Here is a 22,058-nt window from a genome sequence, read left to right on the forward strand (position 1 = left end):
TCTGAAGGACCCCTACTCCTGTCAAGGACCCGGGCATTTGAGGGAAAACTTTGTCGGCAAAGCATCATCTGGAATTAGCATTTGAGAGTCGGCCGTTGATCTGTCCAAGGTGCTGAAATGTAGTCTTGCTCTCCCAAGCTGTTAGCGAGGTGGATACCATGGGCTCCGCCGCTGAGAAGTTACATTGCAGTTCATAGCGCAATGGGACGTGAAGATCTACACTCTTGATGTCGAGGGGGCTTTCTTGTGCTCTAAGTATGCGTGCCAGGATTTGACGGAATGGGCCGTTTTCTGGTATACCTGAGATCAACGGTGCTACTGTTTTTCAGCTATTTTAACATCTGCCTGATCACAGCGGGTAAGTCAAACATCGTCTGCTGCTTCTCCTGCGCCCCCGCAGTGAGTTTGTCAAGAATTCTTCTGTTTGATCTGCGACCGTGGCTTAGCTTCCCTGAGGGATTCTGCAAAGAAATACAATAGGAATAGCAGTATTGGAATATTAAGCTTGGATCAGGTATGTGGTCAACAGTCCAATTGTACCAAGAGGTATCCTGTCATCTGAAGATTAGTCTCAATCCTATTTCGTGAACCAAGCCTTAACCAAAGTCTTTCCAGTTACTTGTATTCGTCTTAAAGGAGTTACACCGTCAAATTAGCCACCTTTTTTGTTTCATGCTGTATGTCATTTGGCCAAACTGACTAAAAATGAATAGAATGTTCAAATCTTAGTAAAAATGTCACCCATACTTCTTCAGTTGTAAATTTGGGTTGTGTACATAAAGCAGAGCTGTGAAACTAACTGGCCTGGATTTATTTTTCTTTTAACCCTACAAGGTTTACAGTGACGGATGTGGCGCCAAGACAAAACATTTGACTTGATTTTAAGCGGAGCGGCGTTTTTCTTTTCTGCATTTACAGGGAAATAAGCCACGCTTCCTTTTGCTTGTGTAGCTCCATCTAACAATAGCGCAGCGTAGTTTACACCTGCATGATCGTTTGTTCAAATGCCATTTTAAAAAAAAACTGCAAATAATATCCAGAACCGAACGGGTTTGGCGCCTTGGTTCTTGTAACTCAAGCACATGTACACAACAGTGAGCTGCATGCAAAATTCAACATGAAGCTTTTAGAAGGAAATATCAGGCAGCGGGTTTTTTTTTAAGTCGTACCTGCAAAATCGATTAATTTTCTATAAACTGTCTGAATATGATATTGTATTTGCATTTCCTGTATTTTATTATCTAAAGTATGAGATGCAGCATTGGTGCATTCTGACATAATAAGGGAAGCAATGTAACCAGATTATCCACAGTACTGCCTATTGCAGCATGTTGCATAGTTTTAAACCAACCTGAAGTGCAGCTTCGAGTTGATGACTGGTGGTGGAGGTTGTTGCATTATATAACGAAGGATAAATCAATGGAGCAATATCTGCTTCTTATTTCCATTGCATTGTTAGTTGCTAAATAGCAAAGAGATGGGTTATCAACTTAACAAGGTAAGTAACATGGTTGGAGATGCAAATAAGAAACTCTAAGGAACAGGGGTGATCATTATTTTCAAGTTAGCTTATCAAACATCCAATCATTCAATTTGTAACTATTTAACAAGAAATATAAAGGTTAAATATTTAAAATATGTTCTTATTATGGAAAAATGTATTTTGTTACCAGAGGTGCACTGGCATTTTTCCCTTAAGTATTGATGTTTCATGACATACATGTGCCGACAGATCACACTTCTAAGAACAATATTTAGTTTGAGTAGTGATCATTTTAAACAGCAAGCCAAGTATTACAACCCATTAGATTTTATTAATATTTTCTTTTTTAAAGTGTGATTATGTACGATGGTAAATGAAGATACATGAATAAAAACTAATTGTTCATACATAATGAAAATGAAAATTAAATCAAATGTGTAAATACTTGGAATCGCAGCTTATTAAATATACTATATAATAGTTCAATATATGTTTTATTTGGATGTGCGTGCACATATACGATAAAGAAATATCATTGTTTGCAACATTTACTTCCATGTTGAAAAATAATTAAACAGTCAAACTTTGTACATCATAATTAAGAGGCCTTGGAATTAACCAGTAAACACTGCTGGTGGGGTGTTGATCCAGGTATTTCTTAAGACAAGATCAATAGTGGCTAGCTATGAATACAGATTTATTTACTGGAGGAATTCTGGTCTCCCTACTGGAAAGATGTTGTGAAACTTGAAATGGTTCAGGAAAGATTTACAAGGATGTTGCCAGGGTTGGAGGGTTTGAGCTAAAGGGAGAGGCTGAATAGGCTGGGGCTATTTTCCCTGAATGTCAGAGGCTGAGGGATAACATTATAGAGGTTTTTAATACCATGAGGGACATGAAGAGGGTAAATAGGCAAGGTCTTTTCCCCAGGGTAGGGGAGTCCAAAACTAGAGGGATAGGCTTAAGGTGAGAGAGGAAAGATATAAAAGGGACCTAAAGAGCACCTTTTCACACAAAGGGTGGTGCCTGTATGGAAAGATCTGCCAGATGAAGTGATGGAGACTGGTACAATTGCAACATTTAAAAGGCATCTGGATGGGTATATGAATAGGAAGGGTTTAGAGGGATATGGGCCAAATGCTGGCAAATGGGACTAGATTAATTTAGGATATCTGGTCAGCCTGGATGATTTGGATTGAGGGGTCAGTTTCCATGCTGCACAGCTCTATGATTCTATGATATATATCCAATTGAAAAGTATTTCATTTTAAAAGGAACAATTAAGATAATGAGCATTGCTAAAATGTTAGTGATTTATCTATAAAATTCATACATTTGCTATTAAGTTTCTGCATTGCATTAATAGCATATTTATAAGGATCATGATTGCTATTTCAGTTTACAGAGTGCACACTCTTTTTCTGAAACATCTGTAAGTCAATTTTCCCTTATTATTTAAGATGTTTTTAAATTCAACTAGATAATTCCTGAGATTCAAGTCCCACCTGCCCCAAAGATGTGTCACAATACACCTCAACAGGTTGCTTTTAAAAATACCTAGAATTAGATGAATTTATTGGCTAAATAAACAATCTTATAATACCGTCAAATTCACCACAAATGTGACAGTAAAAAATTTCCAGTGATAACAACGAGTACAATATGGCATCAAGTGGATTATTAGGAACGTTTTAACCTCAAAACCAAATTTCATGAATTATCAATTTGCAAGAATAACAATAATATGCACAGAGATCAATATCTATACTTATTCATAAATTTAATATATTTATTTATTAGGTAAATAAAATTTTAAAGAGATCTATTTTGGGTATTCATCACTTCCATGAAAGAGTGTTGATAATGCATGCTGCTGTGTGAACTTTCTTTTTGTAAGTGATTAGTTTGAATCCGAGATGATATCTCTGATGCCACATGACCTCAACACACTATAGGCCAAGAAAGCTATATTTCTGTGCAATCGAAAACTAAAATGCAACTTTGATGTAGGAGCTTTTAAAATTTCCCAAATGCATCAATATTATTAATGAATTTTAATATTAAATTGAAGTGGTGGTATAACTCTGCTTTATGTCATCTTGTATTTCTTCTTAAGTGTAGCTCTCATGCATTTTCAAGTGGTTAATATATTATACTAATTATACATTATACTGACATGTTAATACATTATACTAATTTACCACGGCACTGGCGTGCTTTACCACAAGTTTATGAACTTGCATGATATACAGAAGTACAATTGTTCCTTCCTTAATCCTAATATGCTCTTTTCATTGAGGAAATCTCTATGAATTAACAGTGGAATATCAGTCAAAAGGGTTCTGTCAATGGTCTGATCTTTACAATACAGCATTATACCATTCAAACAGCATTGTGTGCATCTACTTTCACTGTTATTAATTGAAAATGGCTTGAACATTCACAATCTATTGTTTTAATTATCTGTGGTACTCTCCATATTTGGACAATATGATTACAATAATGGCTAGAAATTTTTAAATTGAAAGAGGACTATTTCACCAAGGAATTTCTTAAAGATCATTTAAGTATACCTTATCTCTGATTTGCAGTTGTTGTATATTGTATTGTTCATATGCCTTTCTTGACATTGCTCATTTAATGTTAAATTCAATTCAGCATGTCAAGAAAAGCATTTCAGCATACTTGATTGGCCGATGCAAAAACTTAATCGTCAGAGAAATAATAAACAGTGCAGAACTTCTTGAATTACCTCCTAAAGCTTCAGAATATTTATTCCAGACAGTTTAAATTGACCCAGCAATTCTGAAACAAGCATTTTAGTTCTTACTCGTCTAAATAAAAAAAAGTAATCTTGTCATTGGCATTTCAATCATGGTGTTGAATAAATGAAAACTTAGAATACATAACTAGTGTGTTAACCATTTTCTAAAAGAGTAAACAAGAGGTCTATCAACTTTATACTTCTGCCTATAAATTCATTTTATTGACAAGGCAGAGGGAGTAGACTTTAAAGCATTAAGTAAATTAGTGTTTCAGGCTTATGCTGAAGTATGACCTATCAACTAACTAAATAGAGGGTGAAATGAAACAAAAAAGTATAACATTTATTTTCTTTGAGAGGTTGTGTGTAAGATCTGGAAAGTCACATGGATTTTTAAATGGACTCCAAATTACATCAGTGCTGAAAGGGTGCACGATGGATTTGCTTTGTGAGCATTTGAGTGGATTTTTGCAAACTAAATTTACAATTAATTCCTTCAAGAAATGCATAATTATGGATCTCATTAATTTAATTGGGTGCTTAATATAAAACACCAAATTTGGCAACACTGCTCAGTTTATAAAAATAATGTGAACTATAATGTGAATAAATTAGCAGCTTATTTTGAAAGTATATTAGAATTATTTAAATGAATGTAAATTGATCATACAAGTATTTCCTCTTATTACTTTTAACATAGTAATTATTTACTTGTCTATACTGTGATGTTTGAAGAATTTGCATGTTGAAAGTATTTATTCTCTACAACACGCTGAGTTGGTTAATGATGGAGTTGGTTAGTAATGTGAAACATAGCTGTTCCTTTTCAGTGAACATTCAAATTCATCTGATACAGATGAGTTAAAGGACCCATCTCTATGATGACAGTTAGTGATATTATGCATCCAGTCTTCTATAGATTACCAGAGCATAAACAAACTTCGTTTACTGAATATCTATTTAACCTCTCTAATTAACTATAGCATGTGATGTCATAGAGAATCTGGCAACTATGATATTGTTTATCTCAAAACCACTAGGTAGATTTAATTGAACTCACCAGAGTGGGCATGACAATGGGGGAGATGATGGTGGGACTCGTTAATGGGAGAGTTAGACACAAATGCCTGCATTGGATTCCCAGCGTGAGAAAATTTGTCCCAAATTAAGTTGAGGAAAGGAAGAACCTAACCTGGAAATCCCAACTATTGGCAGGGCAGCACAGTGGCATAATGGTTAGCACAGCTGCCTCACAGTGCCAGGGACCCAGGTTCAATCCCACCCTCGAATAACTGGCTGTGTGAAGTTTGCATATTCCCCCTGCGTCTGCATGGGTTTTATCTGGGTGTTCTGGTTTCCTCCCATGGTCCAAAGATGTGCAGGTTAGGTAGATTGGCCATGCTAAATTGCTCATAGTGTGCAGGGATGTGCAGGCGAAGTGGATTAGCCATGGGAAATGCAGCGTTACAGGGATAAGGTGGGTATGAATGGGATGCTCTTTGGAGGGTCCATGTGGACATGATGGGCTGAATGGCCTGCTTCCACACTGTATTGATTCTATGTATATATGAATTATACCCATTAACAGCCAACTGACATTAAGTACCATGATTCCACTGCCATTCAGTGGTGGTTTAGGAGTTAGATGAGAGCTGCACGCTTTCCCTTGCTGCCAAAGGCCAATTAGTAAACCCCAAAAATGTCTTACTGGCTTTCTGGTGGTTTGGTCCCTTATTGTCGAGCACTTGATACCTAATTGGACCTGGCATCAGGGAGATGGCAGGCCACTGTAAACCAATCCCCTGCGTTTGCCTCCAAACCAACTGCCCCTCTCCGATGATCCCAATCCTACCTCACTGATCTTTGTCATGGAGTCCCTCATTGATCTCAAGCCTCCTGCTGCCCCTGTTCCCAGTGGTACTGACAGCAATGAGGTGAGGCTGGTTTCTGGCTGGCAATTCTCAGCAGGCTGGATTTCCATCTGTGGAGTCTGTAATCCAGAGAAAAGTCCCATAGTGACTACATAAATGCACAATAGGCACTTATTTCCATCAAGATCACCCCCAAACCCTGACAGAACTGACAGAAATTGCCCACAGAGGGTGAGAACCCTCTCAGGCCGATTAAATCCTGGTGTGTAAATCAAGTATATCAGCATTTACAGCCTTGACAGCATTAATGCACAAAGGTGGAATTGGCTATAATAGGCATCAAGGTGACCTCTATTTTACTTCACAGTCAACAGAAATTATAGATGACAAATTGTAACTAAAATAAAGTAATTCAGTCTTTATCAGGTTCACACTTTTGAACTGGTGCTGGATCGAACTGCACATAGCTACTCTACCAGATTAACTTAGTCAAATGAAGTCGGTCTGGGAAGGTTCAGGTCATTTGTACATTCAAGAGCAGTTCAAGATCTATCAAAGAGCTTAAACAGTGCAATAATTTGGGTAAAAATAAGCTGAATGGGTTAAGAAGAGACAGAGCTTATCAAAAATAATGTGGCATTGGGACTAAAATGACATCAAGAAAATAGAAAAAAACGGTAAGGTCTATATTTAAATGTGTGAAGCAATCAATAACATATAAGAATAAATAGTTTTTAAGTAAAAGACAAATGGAGACATGTTTACAGAATTACCAAGATTGAGAACTAATACTCCTGGCCACTTCTCTTTTAGAAGAGAATGGTGAAATGTAAAAGAGGAATGAGTACCTGATAATAAAGGATGGGATGATGACAACAAAGGTCTTAGGTCAGAATATCAATAGACATGTTGGTTGAAGCAGATAGACAACAATGCTGCCAAATACTAGTGGGAGTAATTTATAAGGACATTAATGGTAGTTGTACTATTCAACAGAGACATCCACTCCATTCTATGATTGCTATGCTCCATGGCAGCTCCTTGGCTCATTGTCAGCTGATGTTTCATCCTGAGCCATTTTCCTTGGTAGTTTTCATCACTGATGGCTTTCCATTGCCTTCAAGTCTCAGGAGTAGTGTGAGGAGGTAGGTCTCAAGTCTGCCTCCACCAGAGCAGGAATTGAACCCACAATATTGATGTTAATTTGAACTACATGCTAGCCATCTAGCCAACAGACCTAACTTCCCCCATGGAAAGGGTCTAAGTCAGGAAATTTAATGGTGAATGCAACAAGCGTTATACAGGAATCGTAGAGAAATTTAATCTTCATATGGACTAGACAAACTAAACTTGCAGCAAAAACATTGGAATATTATTTCCACATGTATTCTGGACAATTTTCTAGGTCAGATATGCTTGGAACCTATCTATTTTATTGTACAATGAAAAATGATGAATTAATAACTTCTTAACAAAGGTTCAACTGTTGATGAGTAATAATTAAATGATTGACTTTTACGTTGAATTTAAGAGTGACTTAGTTAAAATTAAAGCTACAGTCCTAAATCTGAACAGAGCAACTACGTGGTCAAGAACAGCATATGGTTATGGTTAATTGAGAAATAATTAAAAGTTGATCATTCAAATGATTAATAATTCACAATGATTATATATCGCATACTTAACACAGTTTAAATTTGTATTAGATTAAAAGAGTTTACAATGTTGCACAAAACGTTTGGTAATTTTAAGGATTGAGAGGATTGTAGAAATTCAGGAAAAAAAATAAGCAGCAAATTGGCAAAGAAAGAGAACCTAAAATATAAAAGTAAACTAACAAATCACTTCAACATAGGTTGTAGAGAAAGGAAGAGATTACTGAGAAAGGCAAAGATGGGAAAAAAATATAATGGAGAGTAAGGATATGGCAGTCATTAAATGAATGCTTCGTTACTGTCTTCATGATGAAAAAAAACAAAGAAAATCCAGACGAAGTGAGGAAACGAGTCGAGTTAGATTGAAGAATTTAAATAAATTAATATTATCAAAAAAAATACAAGAGACATCAATAGAACTAAAAGCTGACTAATCACTCAGACCTGATGATCCATATCCTAGGGTCATAAAAAAGTTAGCTACAGAGTTTGAGAAAAGTAAGATAGATTATGAGAGTAAACTAGCATAGAATATAAAGACAGATAGCAAAAGTTTCTACAAATAATAAAACAAAAAAGAGTGGCTGAGATAAACATTGGTCATTTAGAGGATGAGAAGGGGGAGTTTTATAATGGGAAATGAGGAAATAGCCAAGGCATTGAACAGGTATTTTGTGTCGGTCTTCATAGTGGAGAACATGAATAACATGCCAGTAATGGATGACAAGGAGACTAAAGTAGGTGAGGACCTAGAAACGATCATTATCACAAGAGATAACGTTGGGCAAGCTAATGGAGTGAAAGGTAGACAAGTCTCCGTGCCTTGATGGAATGCATCCTAGGGTACTAAAAGAGATGGCGGGAGAAATAACAACTATACTTGTGGAAATTTTCCAAAATTCGCTGGGCTCTGGGGCAGTTCCAGCAGATTGGAAAACAGCAAATGTGACACCACTGTTTTAAAAAAGGAGGTAGACAAAAGATGGGGAATTATAGGCCAATTAACTTAACTTCTGTAGTGGGGAAAATGCTTGAATCTATCATCAAGGAAGAAATAACAAGACATCTAAATAGAAATTGTCCCATTGGGCAGACGCAGCATGGGTTCATGAAGGGCAAGTCACATTTAACTAATTTACTGGAATTCTATGTAGACATTACAAGCATGGTGGACAATGGGAGACCCAGTAGATATGGTGTATGTAGACTTCCAAAAGGCTTTTGACAAGGTGCGCACAAAAGGCTGCTGCATTAGATAAAGGTGCACAGCATTACGGGCAATGTATTAGTATGGATAGAGGATTAGTTAACTAACAGAAAGCAAAGAGTGGGGATAAATGAGTGCTTTTCTGGTTGGCAATCAGTGTTGGGACTGCAATTATTTATAATTTGCACAGATGATTTGGAGTTAGGGACTACTTATTGTCTGTCAAAGTTTGCAGGTGACACGAAGATGAGTGGTAGAGGAAAGCGTGCAGGGGACTCAAAGTTTGTAGAAGGATATAGATAGTTTAAGTGAGTGGGAAAAGGTCTGGCAGATGGAGCACAATGTTGAAAAATGTGGAGTCATCCATTTTGATAGGAATAACAGTAAAAAGGACTATTATTTGAACAGCAAAAAATTGCAGCATGCTGCTGTGCAGAGAGATCAGGCGTGTCCGTGTGCGTGAATTGCAGAATGTTGGTTTGCAGGTGCAACAGATAATTAAAAAGACAAATGGAATTTTGTCCTTCACTGCTGGAGGGATTGAGTTTAAAAGCAGAGACGTTATTTTACTGCTATATAGGTGCTGGTGAGGTGACACCTGGAGTAATGCGTGCAGTTTTAGTCTCCTTACTTGAGAAAGGATGTACCGGCACTGGAGGGGTTGCAGAGGAGATTCACTAGGTTGTTTCTGGAGTTGACAGGTATGGCTTAAGAGGAGAGACTGAGTAGACTGGGACTATGTTTATTGGAATTTGGTAGAATGAGGGGTGGAATCTTTTAGAAACATAAAATTATGAAGAGAATAGTTAAGAAAGAAGCATGGAGGATGTTTACACTGGCGGGTGAAACTAGAACAAGAGGGCATAGCCTCAAAATTAGAGGGAGCAGATGTGGGACTGAATTGAGGAGGAACTTCTTCATCCAAAAGGTTGTGTCTGTGGAATTCCGTGCTCAGTGAAGTAGTTGAGGCTTCCTGATTGAATGTTTTTAAAGCTAAGATAGATAATTTTTTGAACAGTAAAGGAATGAAGGGTTATGGTGAAAGAGTGGATAAGTGGAGCCGAGGCCACAAAAAGATCAGCCATGATCTTATTGAATGGCAGAGTGGGCTTAATGGGCCAGATGGCTTCCTCTTGTTCCTGGTTCTTATGTTCTTCCACAGGGCTGATGGATGTGGAAAGTGCATTCATAATGCAATGAAACAGACAGAGTAGCAACCTGAAATCCATTCATTAAAAGTAGAAGGGGTTCCTGGTCAGTCATGGGAAATCTGTTTTGACTCGCCTCTTTCCCTCTTTTTGAAGGGTCTGTGTTTGAAGTTACCTTTGCATCTGTGGATGTGATATTGCATGGGTCTGTCTCTCTAGCCAGCCAGCTGATCTGCATTCATAGCCATTTTTGACCATATGATTCCTCCTTTAAAAACATACATTTTGCAATTATATTAAAAATATTCACTGTATTTCAGGGTTTTGACCCATGGGCATGACAATACACACAGCTCCAAATTATAAAGAGTATGTGCGTATTGCCACAGCAATATGATCTCACTGAGCGAACTATAATATCTCACCACAAAGCTAGGCATTCATTTTGATCTTCCAGAATTCTCTAGAATGCCCCCGGATTAGAAAGTAAACAATATAATTCCAACAAGCACCAAGACATAGCTTGGCTGGTGGATGAGAAGGGGACTACTTGTGAGATCCTTCATATATGCACGGACTCTCTGTGACACTGCACGCTACAGTTTCAGTGACTGTGGGGAGAATGAGACTGTCACAAATTTCCTTCTGGAATGTGCCTTTGCAAAGAAGATCTGGAGAGAGATGCACTGATTTTTATTGAGGCTTGTCCCGAGCAGCTCCATGATGCAGGACTCTATGCAAGATTGTCTATTCCCTGGGTCACAGACCTAGACAAACATTGACTGTGCCTGGAAGACCATCAACTTGGTGAAAGACACTGTTTAAATCTGTCCAAAATTTGGTCTTCCGGTACAAAGAGTTGACCTCGACTCAATGCAGACTGGTGCATTCTAAGTCCAGGGCTACCTGCTAAGGTCGTCCTGCCAAAGTACAACAAAATTATGTTCAGGTATCAGACTCTCTCTTTGCCTCAAAATGTATGTAAATAATGTCCTGCAGGAGTTAAAAATGCCTTAGGTTTTTTTTGCAGCTGCGGGAATGTCAAATTCCAATGTTTGTTCTTTATATGCAAATACTGCACAGAACTGCTCTGGTACCTGTGTATGTACATAAAGATAATTTTCTATGAATAAAATACATTTTTGCAATAAATTTAAAAACAAAACTGTTCTTATGTTTCATATTTTCAGCTGCAGGGAATGTCAAACTCTAGTATTTGTTTTTTTCTTGTATGCAAAGATTCTACAGACATGCTTTTGTACCTGTGTAAGTATATAAAGATAGTTTTCTATGAATAAAGTATATTCTTACAATCAGAAAATATAACTTCTCTTTTCAAGAAAGGAGATAGAGGGAAAAAATAGAAAATTACAAAACTATAGCTCAGGTTATCTGACTTCAGAAGTAGGGAAAATGCTTCTATCTATTATTAAAGTCAAATAACAGAGAGGTTGGAAAATCATAATATTATTGGGCAGAGTCAATATGGATCTGTAGCAGATCTGTTCAAGTTTTTGCGGATTGTTTAATGAGCAGTAAACAGAGTGGGAATAAACAGGTCATTTTCAGGTGGGTATGCTGTAACTCTCAGGTTACTGCCACAATCAGAGTTTGAGCTTCATTTACAAACTGTATCAACAAGTTTGAGTGTAAAATATTCAAGCTTATTGATAATACAAAGTTGGGAGTGAAAGTAATCTGTAAAGAGAATGCAAAGACACTAAATAGTTTATAAAGAGAGGACCATAGGGTAGATTGAATATAACATAGTGAAATGTGAGGCTTTTTAAATTTGCTTTTCTATTTCTCTCTCTTTCCAATATTTTTAAACAGTGAGAGACTGGAAATTGTCAGTTTTCGGGGGGGTGAGAGCTCCTTAAATGTGGATCATACAAAGTTGATGTGCAGGTACAGCAAGCAATTAGAAAAGCAAATGTGATAGACTTCATTACAAAGGGCATGATTTTAACACTGTTAAAGTGAATGAAATGTTGAGTAGGTACAGGGAACCATTCAAGTAGTGGAAGGAAATAGGAAAATAATAATGGCAAGAACAGTCTATTTAGGGGTTTCCTGCGACCATGAGCCTAAGGCCCAAAGACTGTGTGTTGTTCGCCTGGTGCCAGGGTTGAGGACATCTCCTCAGATCTGGAGAAGAATTTGGAATGGGAGGGGAGGGATCCAGTTGTCATCTTCTATATTGGTACTAACAAAATTGATAGAACTGGAAAGGAGCTTCTGCTGAAAGATTTTGAACGTTTTGGGAGCTAAATTGAAAGTTTGAACCTCCAAGGTAATAATCTCAGGATTACTATCTGAGCCATGTGCAAACTAGTATAGGGTAAATGTAGTCATGAAGTGCAAGACTTAAAGATTGATGTAGGAAAAAATGAGATTCAGTTCATGGGACACAGGCACGAAAAGAAAGTATTTCCAGTGGATGCACTTCACTTTGAACAATGCTAGGACCAGTGTCCTAGCAAATCAAATAATTCTGGTATAGAGAGGGCTTTAAACTATTTGGAAAGGGAATGGTTCATTACAGAGGATATGTAGGCCTACAAAGCAAAAAGACATTGTCCTTAAAAAGCAAAGGACAGTAAGTGACCTGCAGGCAATTGTTTTGATAATGGTATCTGGATTGGGATTTGAAGGGACAGTGTACCAACACTTCTTTTTTAATAAAAAGAAACAGCAAATAGGATCAAAGAGGGAAAACATGGTAAAAAAAAAGCAACATTAATGCTTTTTTAATTAAATGCATATTGTATTCAGAACAAAATAAATCAATTTTGTGGCACAAATAGGGGTTCATGTAGATGATCTTATATCTATTACAGAGGCAGGGTTACAAGGAGATCAAAGCTGCCAACTATACATTCAGGAGTATGTGACTTCTTTTGCCAAGACAGGCAGGAAGGAAACTGTAGTGGGGGATCTTTGTTAGTATGAGTTGGAATAAGATAGTAAGAAATTATCCAGGATCTGCTTATGTAGAATTCATATGGGTGAACATAACAAAGGGAAGAACACACTGGTGGGAGTAATCTATCGTCCCCCAAACAGTAGCTGTTCTGTAAGACAAATGATGAATCAAGAGATGATGCAGTTATATAAAAAGGGCAGTAGATTAATCATGAGTGATTTTAATCTTTATATAGATTGGGAAAATCAAACTGGCAAAGGTAGCCACTAGGAAGACTTCATAGAGTATATTTGGGACAGTTTCCTAGAACAATATATTAGATATAATCAGGGAATCAGACTAATCTGGACCTGGTAATGTGTAGTGAGGCAGGTTTAATAAATGCTCTTGAAGTAAAAGATCCCTAAGGAATAGAGACTATAACATTGTAGAATTTAGCATTCAGTTTATGAGTGAGAAACATAGTCAGAAACAATTGTGCTAAACTTAAGTAAGGGTAATTACAAGAGAAGAGGTCTGGAGTGGACTGGGAAAGTTTCTTAACAGAAAAGATGGTTGAGGAACAATCACAAACATTTAAGAAATTAGTTAATAAATCAGTACAAAGATATATCCTAGTGAGGAAGAAGGATTTTAGCATGGTAATACACCAACAAAGATTAACCAAGAAAGTTAAGGATAGTAACAATTTGAAAGCAATAAAACATACATAGCAAAGCTTGGTGGTAATCACAAAATTGAAAGTTTTAAAAGCCAACAGGAGGTGACCAATAAAATAATAAAGGGAGAAAATAACAGAGGTCAAGCAAGCAAGCAATATTTAAAAAAAAAACTCCAAACACATAAAATAACAAGACAGACCAAAATAACATAGATCCTCTAGAGAACAAGGCTGGAGGAACAATAATGGGGAACTAGAAAATGGCAGATTGGCTAAGTAAATAGTTTGCATCAGACTACATAGTAGAGGACATGAATAATATTCCAAAAGTACTAAATGAACAAGGAGCAAAGGATGAGGGGTGAAGAGATAGAGAGGATATATACTAAACAGCTATCCCTGGAGAAAAAGTACTTGGGAAATCAATGGAGCAAAAGCATTATATGTCCCCGGACCTGATGGGTTGTGTCCGAGGATTTTCAAGGAAGTAACTGCAGAGATTGTGGATGCTCTGATAGTCTCAGAAGATTGGAAAACTGCCACTGTGGCACTCTTATTCAAAAAGGGAGGGAGGAAAATAAAATAGTTATGCTATATCATTGAGAAAATGTTTGAGTCTGCAATTGTAGACCATTTAGAAAACTTCCTGGTATATTTATTGTAATTATTTGAGGAGATAACAAGTTGGATGGATATAATATATTTGGATTTACAGAAGGTGTTTGATGAGGTAGTGCATATAAGACTAGTTAATAACAGCTCATGGGGTTAAGGGTAGTATATTAGTATAGATAGAGAACTGGGTGACTAATAGAAGATGGAGAGTTAGGATAAAGGGGCATTTTCAGGATGGTAACCTGATGGGCTGCCACAAGAATCAGTCATAATTATTTACAATATATATTCATGACTCGGATGACAGAAGTGAATGTATTATTGCCAAGATTGTAGATGACACAAACATAGGGTGGGAAAGCAAGTAGTAAGGAAGACATAGCATCTACAGAGGCATATAGACTTTTTAAGAGAGTGAACAAAAAGACTGACAGATGTAATATAATGTGCAAAATATGGAGTTATGTGTTTTGCAGGAAAAACAGAAGAGCTGAATTTTAATAAAATGAGGAAAGATTTCAGAAAGCAGCAGCACATGAAAATCCCCCAAGAGCAACTAGTCAAACAAACCTTCATCAACTAACCAGTCAAAGAGAAACTGGTGGAAAGATTGCACTGGGCTTCCTGGGCTTATGACAGAGCCTTAACAAAAGGAAGAGCCTAATTAAATATGTATATTGACATAGGATAATTATTCATATTGTAAATATGAAAGAAGTCAGCGATTTTACAGAATTGGTGGGAACGTTCCTTATTCCTATCATAAGTGAAGTGCATTCCAATCTATTGTCTTACAATGCAGAATTGTCAGTACCAATCACCTGAGGTTATGATGACTAAGCAATCCTCAATGTGTTGCTGGAGGGTGTGAAGTCGTCTAGTTCATCAGAAAGGTATTCACAGAGGGCTAATGAAGAAATTCAACCTAATCGTGAGTTGAAGTATAGAGCTCAAGTCAAAGATCTCAGCAGAATGAAAGTAACCATTTCTTTGAACAAAATGCAGATCATTGTAAAACAACTCCCTGGAAATCAATTCCACATCCATAGATTTATGGCATGGTCAAAAAGCCCACAAGGATGGACTGAGCATTTGTGATACTAAGGGAAAAAAGAAAGAGAATACCTGTTCAAGTCCAAAGCTCCAGGAACCTGAAAGGTAGAAAGTACTTGTTTAAAAATGCAGCTATCTTCAATGATGGATATTCATGAGAATAAAGGTCCAGCAGATTATATAACGACGTGGCTACCTGAGTCAGCAGAATTCCTCTGCAAAGGGAATTCAGGAAATGACGAATCTTTCTGGTAAGATCATGGATCAACTTTAGAGTTTCACATCATTAACCCCCTCAGCAAAGTGCACCAAAGAGATAAAAGGTCCTCCAGCCGAGAAATTATTCACAGATTGATTCAGATCTTGACCTTGATTAATGTAAAAGGCCATGAAACAAAAGAACTACCAAAGTTTCAAGTCAGAAGATTGCATGTTCTGAAAACATTGTGTAACATTTAGACTGCCTGCATTGTGAAATCAGATAGGGTAGAGGTAAATGTAAAAATAGATATATGTGGATGTATAAATGTTAACTGTGTGGGGAAAAGGCTTAGGGGGAGATATTGTATAAGATAATGGTTCTGAAAGATTTATGTACAAGATGTATTAAGCTTCACCCAATCAGATAACACTACACACTCACAGGGTAGAGAAACAGGCAGTCTTGCATGAGATCCCTTTGGGGTCAGCAGTGTTGTCATTGGCTCATGATAATCTTAAATAATTATGCCTAACCAGTTAATATAACTTGTACCTATTGCTATCATGCAATAAGCTGGGTGCTTTTCAAGAACAAATGCTTCGTCTCATTAAGACTCATCAATGGTCTATCCTCTATCACAGATAATTAAGCCATAGACTCAACAAAGAAAGGAGAATTGTTATCAGCACTGTATCTCAACCACCAAGAGCCCAATGCGACTACTCCTGAGAGGGTGTTATCCTCCATTGAAAATGAGGGATCACAGTTTTAGAATAAGGAGTCGGTCATTTGGAACTGAGATCAGGAGATGTTTCTTCATTTGAAAGGTTGAGAATCTTCAAAGTTCTGTACTGTGGATGCTCAGAAGTATACAGTTCTGGTCGCCCTGATATAGAATATTATTAAATTGGAAAGGATTCAGAAAAAATTTTACCAGGGTGTTTCCGGTACTGGAGGGTTTGAGTTATAAGGAGAGGTTGGATAGGCTGGGACTTTTTTCACTGGAGCATGGGAGGTTGAGAGGGTGACCTTGTAGAGATTTATAAAGTCATGAGGGGCATAGATAAGGTGAATAGCAAAAGTCTTTTCCCTAGGATGGGGGAGTTCAAAACGAGGGGGCATATTTTTAAGGTGAGAGGAGAAAGGTTTAAAAGGGACCCAAGGGGCAACTTTTTCAAATGGCGGGTGGTTCATATGTGGAATAAACTGCCAGAGGAAGTGGTAGATGCAGATACAGTCACAACGTTTAAGGAATGTTTGGACAGGTACATGAATAGGAAAGGTTTAGAGCAATATAGGCCAAATGCAGTCAAGTGAGACGAGTTCAGTTTGGGAAACTTGGCCGGCATGGACGAATTGGACCAAAGAGTCTGATTCCATGCTGTGTGATACTATGACTCAATGTATATACATGATAGGGATTAATATATTTTTGAATACCAAATGGACCAACAAATAGGGGGATTGTGCAGGTGAGAAGTTGACGTAGAAGCTCGCCCTGACCTTAGTGAATGGCAGAATGAGCTCGAAGGGATTTATGGCCACCTCATGCTCCCATTCCCTATGTCTTTATGTCATTAGATTCCACAATATCCCATGGGACTTCACATGAACAATGCCCAGCTAAATTTGATAGTCATAAAATGAGATAATAGGACAGTTCATCAAAAAATTGGCCAATGATGTTCACTTTAGGGAGCATCTTAAGTGACTTTGAAGCCAGATTTGAAGGATTGCAGTGATCATGGAGGGCTGGATGTAGTTACAGGGGGAGGGAGCGCTGAGACTGTGGAAAGATTTGAAACAAGGCAAGTGTCTTACAATAGACAATTTACCAGACTAGGAACCAGTGTACGTCACAAATGCAGATGATGGATTGTCTGAGATAGATTTCAATGTTCTTCTCTCTCTCAGAACAATGCTCTACACCACTAATCAAATCATTGTGTTACAAAGAGTAAGTATTTTTGACATGTGAAGATTTCAACAAATTTCACAGCAACGGTTAGCAAATGATTCACCTTTTGCAGCAGAAAGGAAGATAGGAGGCTGGTCAGAGTTTCAGCTGGAGATGGGCAGATGCAGGAGTGGAGATGGGTGTTTGAGGTTAAAGTTGGTGGCCTTAATGATTGAAGGTCTTAGTGATTGAACTGATGTAGTTAGAAGCCGAGCTCATTATTAGACCTAATGAAAGGTGACACGATAAATTGAACACAAGATTGTAATGAATGGTTTAACTCTCATTTTACTCAATGACAGCCTCAGTCAAAATAAATCAAGTAAATGTTATTTCTTAAAGGCTAGTCAGGTCACCTTGTGTAAGCCTTTCAGAGTATCCTCACAAATTGCAAAATGCCTTCTCTTGATCCTGACATGGGAAACAAAATTCCTGTAACAGATATTCTGCTCCACTTGCATTCAGCCGCCAGCAATACTTCATATTGATCACACAACAACTAAGATGTAGACAGAGCTATCATCTGTAATGGCTGACCCACCCTAAAGGGCTTTCCCCTGCTTGTTATGACACTTTCCTTTTTGACACATGAAATGGTTCTCATGCAAATGAGGTTGCTGTGATGAGTAGAACTTTGTGCACAAACAGATCCTTATGTAAAGTAAAACTTACCAAAGGAATGTTGTTATGGCAGCATCAAGGTTTGGCTATAAACAACATCATAGAATTAAGAGTCTGTTATTATTTTACACCGCTTCCAAATTCTAATAGTTTACTAAGGACAAAACATATTCATATAGAAAGCCTCATTTGGATTCAGCATTGAAATTAATGTAAGGAATATTTCCTGTAAAGGACATGCAGGCAAATAAAACCAACAAGTATGATCCCAAGGGTAATAGGATTAAGTTAATGACGAAATAGAGATGTTCAAGCCGTACAGTACAAAATGAAAATGGTTAAGGGAATAGCCTTGTGAAAGTCAAGGCTTATAAAATATTTAATGATAGAACTAATTGTGACAAATTACTATGGTTAGTAGAATCAGGAGACATACATTTATAATCATGAAAAGTAAATTGAAAATATATTTTGAAAAGAGATTATTTTACACGTTAAATGTTTAGAACATTTTCATAGACATGGCAGCAGAAATAAAGATATATTTTAATATTAAGATAAATGTAAGGGCAGGTGAATGAGCTTGATTTCTAGGGAATCTTGCTTTAATGGGGAAGGTGACTTTTTCTTATCCTTGACTGTGGTTTTTAATTTTTTTTTATTCATTTTAGAATTCAATGACTGGCAATTTTAGTGTTGACAAGATGATTTTCTGAAGATCTAGTAAAACCAGTCCAACAACTGATTCTTATTATATACTGAAAGGAGCCAAATTTAACCAAGCTTCCTTGAGTTAATAAAAGATTGAGTGAATTAGTTACTCAATGTGAGAAGTAATAACAACACGACATGCATTGATACAGGTTATAAATGAGAAGTGAGTCCAAGAAGAAGATATAAGTTCAAGGATATACAGATCAGTCTCCATGGATTACTCATGAGGAGTAGATAGTAGAACATTGGTAGTTGAACCGAAAAGAAAAATCGCTAGATAAACTCAGCATGTCTGGCAGCATCCGTGGAGAGAAATTGGAGTCAATATTTCGGATCCAGAGAGCGTTGTACTGAAGAAGGATTACTGGATCTGAAATATTGATTCTGATTTCTCTCCACAGATGTAGCTGGACCTGCTGAGTTTATCCAGCAATTTCTGTTTTTGTTTCTGATTTCCAGCAACCACAGTACTTTTGATTTTTTTTTGATAGTTGAACTGTTAGTTTGAGGATTCTAGACTTTGCGGGTTATTTGAAGTTCTTTCCTTTGATACCTGGCAGTACTCAGAGTGAGAGTCCTCATTTCCTTTTCACTGTCATACTTACTTCTAGAATTAAGAACAAAAGAGCCCTTTACCTGTAGCACCAGGATGACTAGAGGGTGGTTCTTCAATTATGTCCTTCACATCATGCTAGTGATCAAATGGATCAAAAGGATCTTGATCAATTCGGCCAATGGGCACATAGAGTTTAATTTGCATAAATGTGAGGTAATGCATTTTGATAAAATGAACAAAGGCAGGACTTACACAGTTAATGGTAGGGCCCCAGATAGAGTTATCAAATAGAGAGACTTGGGTGTTCAGGTTCAATGTTCTTTGAAAGTTGCATCACAAGTAGACAGGGTGGTCAAGAAGGTGTTTAACATACTTATCTTCATTGCTCAAACCATTGAGTTGGGACATCATGTTGAGTTTGTACAGGATGTTGGTGACCCTACTTTTGGAGTACTGTGTACAGTTCTGGTGGTCCTGCTATAAGAAGAATGTTAGTAAATTGGAGAAGGTTCAGAAAAGATTTACCAGGCTGTTGCCAGGACTGAAGAGTTTGAGTTATAAGGAGAGGCTGGATAGGCTGTGATTTTTTTCACTGCAATGTAGGAGGTTGAGGGTGAGCTTACAGAGGTTTATAAATTCATGAGTGGCTTGGATAAGGTGAATAGCAAAGGTGGGAGAATCCAAAACTAGGGGGCATATTTTTGACGCGAGAGGAGAAATATTTAAAAAGAAACTGAGGGGGAACCTTTTCTCACAGAGTGTGGTTCATATGTGGAATGAGCTGCCAAAGGTAGTGGGAGATGCAGGTACAGTTACAATATTTAAGACATTTGGACAAGTACATGAATAGGAAAGGGTTAGAGAGAAATGCTCCAAATGCAGACACATGGGGCTAATTTAGTTTCAGAAACTTGGTCAGCATGGATGAGTTGGACCGAAGAGTCTGTGTCCATGCTGTATGACTCTATGACTCTGTCTCTTGTGTCTTCTTCAGACTGCCGTCTTTTTCTCCCATGTTCACATTCTGACAAAACTCCCAGGGATTGTAGTGCATTACTCCTCTTTAAGGCCATCCCTTTGAAGCTTCCTTAGCACCTTTTCAGGTATGATATTCCAGGGTGTCTTTCTCGAGACAACAGGAGAATTTACATCTGCAGTCATTTACACTGTATCAGTCCTCTTTTCAAAAGCACGTCAGAATTAAGATTCAGTATATCCAAAGGTGATCCAGGGTGATGATTCGTGGTCATATTTCAAAAAGTACTTCATTGACAGCAGACCTCTCAGAGGCATCCGATGATCATAAAAGCATTTTATACATGCAGACCTTATTTTTCTTTCAATTTGACTGTGAATTAATCTTAATATTTAACTGTAGAGCTGACAAGAATTTCCCAGGGAACACTTATGCACAGAAAGGCTTACTTCTCTGTAAGTAAGTATTAAAATATCTTAGATAGCGATTTTTAAAAATTTTAAAAATTGGGCACATATGCATCAATTCTCACATCAGATTGCAGATCCAAATGTGTTCTTGATTTTCCCTTAATTGTTTTAACTAAATTAGCATTAATTGCATCAGGTGATAATTTGTTCCATTAGACATCTCCAAGTGTGAAAACATTGATTGATAAACATAACATTTTATTTCCTCTGCGTAATACTTGCTGATTCATGCATAGCAATTCCTATGGTTGACTTTTTTTGTACTTACACTCTTGTAGTATAATCTTTAATTAAAATTTAAAATCAATTTTATTTGCAATGTGTCTGTTCAGGAAACCAGTTACTTTTCAGAAAGCAGGGATCACATTCAAACAATCGTTAATTTTTTTGGCTGGAGTTCACATCATTTTGCTGTCTTAGCATCAGATAGCTTTGCTGCACCAAGCAATTTTAGTTTCTTTTATGAAGCAATGCAGAGTCAATTTTGTTTTTATTTAAATTGGCTTTCTCCCTTTACAAACTGCTCATCATTGCACATCGTCCTCCAGCTGGGAAGGCAAGATAGTATGGGCACAGTAATTCTACAATACTGCCAGTGCAGTGCAGGAGCAGCTTCAACAACAACACATATTTATGTAACACCGCTAAACAAAATGAAATGGAGCTAAGCAAAACGACAGATGGCACTAAACAATTGGCAACCTCTCTGTCGGACCTGATAATATTTATATGAGGAGAGGACAGCCTGTGGAAAGCTGTGTGAATTTAAAACAATTAAGAGATCATAACTGCAATGTTGCCTTCATGGAGAGTGTGGGGGGAGGGTACTACTTCATTTGGATGTCTAGTAACCAAGCTGTGACTCTGTGGCTCTGGCTGATGTTGGAGTGTGCTACCAATACTGCTTCCATCCCTTCACCATGTTTTGGCTTTAGTGGAAGCAAACTTGCTGACTGAAACATTCCAGTCAACTTCAAAGGGCTGGCCTTTTTTTAGCAAGGCCCTTTTAACGACCTAACAGGCTATCAGTTGTTAATGGCTGTGTCACCAACACCCCATCTTCAAATCCAGCTTGTTCCAAAATGGTCAGACCAACAAATGGTCGCTGGACTCAACATTTAACCCCGTGTTAAAACTGAAAGAACTGCGGATGTTGTGAATTAGAAACAAAAATAGAAA

The 22,058-nt window shown here is 37.4% G+C and overlaps 1 protein-coding gene across 1 annotated transcript in view; it reads left to right on the top strand.

Moving 5' to 3' along the window:
* The first annotated feature begins 279 nt into the window (after positions 1 to 279).
* The window catches only part of LOC109931708 (fibronectin type III domain-containing protein 5), a 68,400-nt gene continuing 46,621 nt past the window's right edge, over positions 280 to 22,058 (top strand). The window contains exon 1 of the mRNA XM_048612944.1: positions 280 to 358. Coding sequence (XP_048468901.1) covers positions 280 to 358 — 79 coding nt within the window. The remainder of the gene's footprint in view (positions 359 to 22,058) is intronic.

Source organism: Rhincodon typus, chromosome 27 (assembly GCF_021869965.1).
Source record: "Rhincodon typus isolate 14 chromosome 27, sRhiTyp1.1, whole genome shotgun sequence".
Classification (NCBI taxonomy): Eukaryota; Metazoa; Chordata; class Chondrichthyes; order Orectolobiformes; family Rhincodontidae; genus Rhincodon; species Rhincodon typus.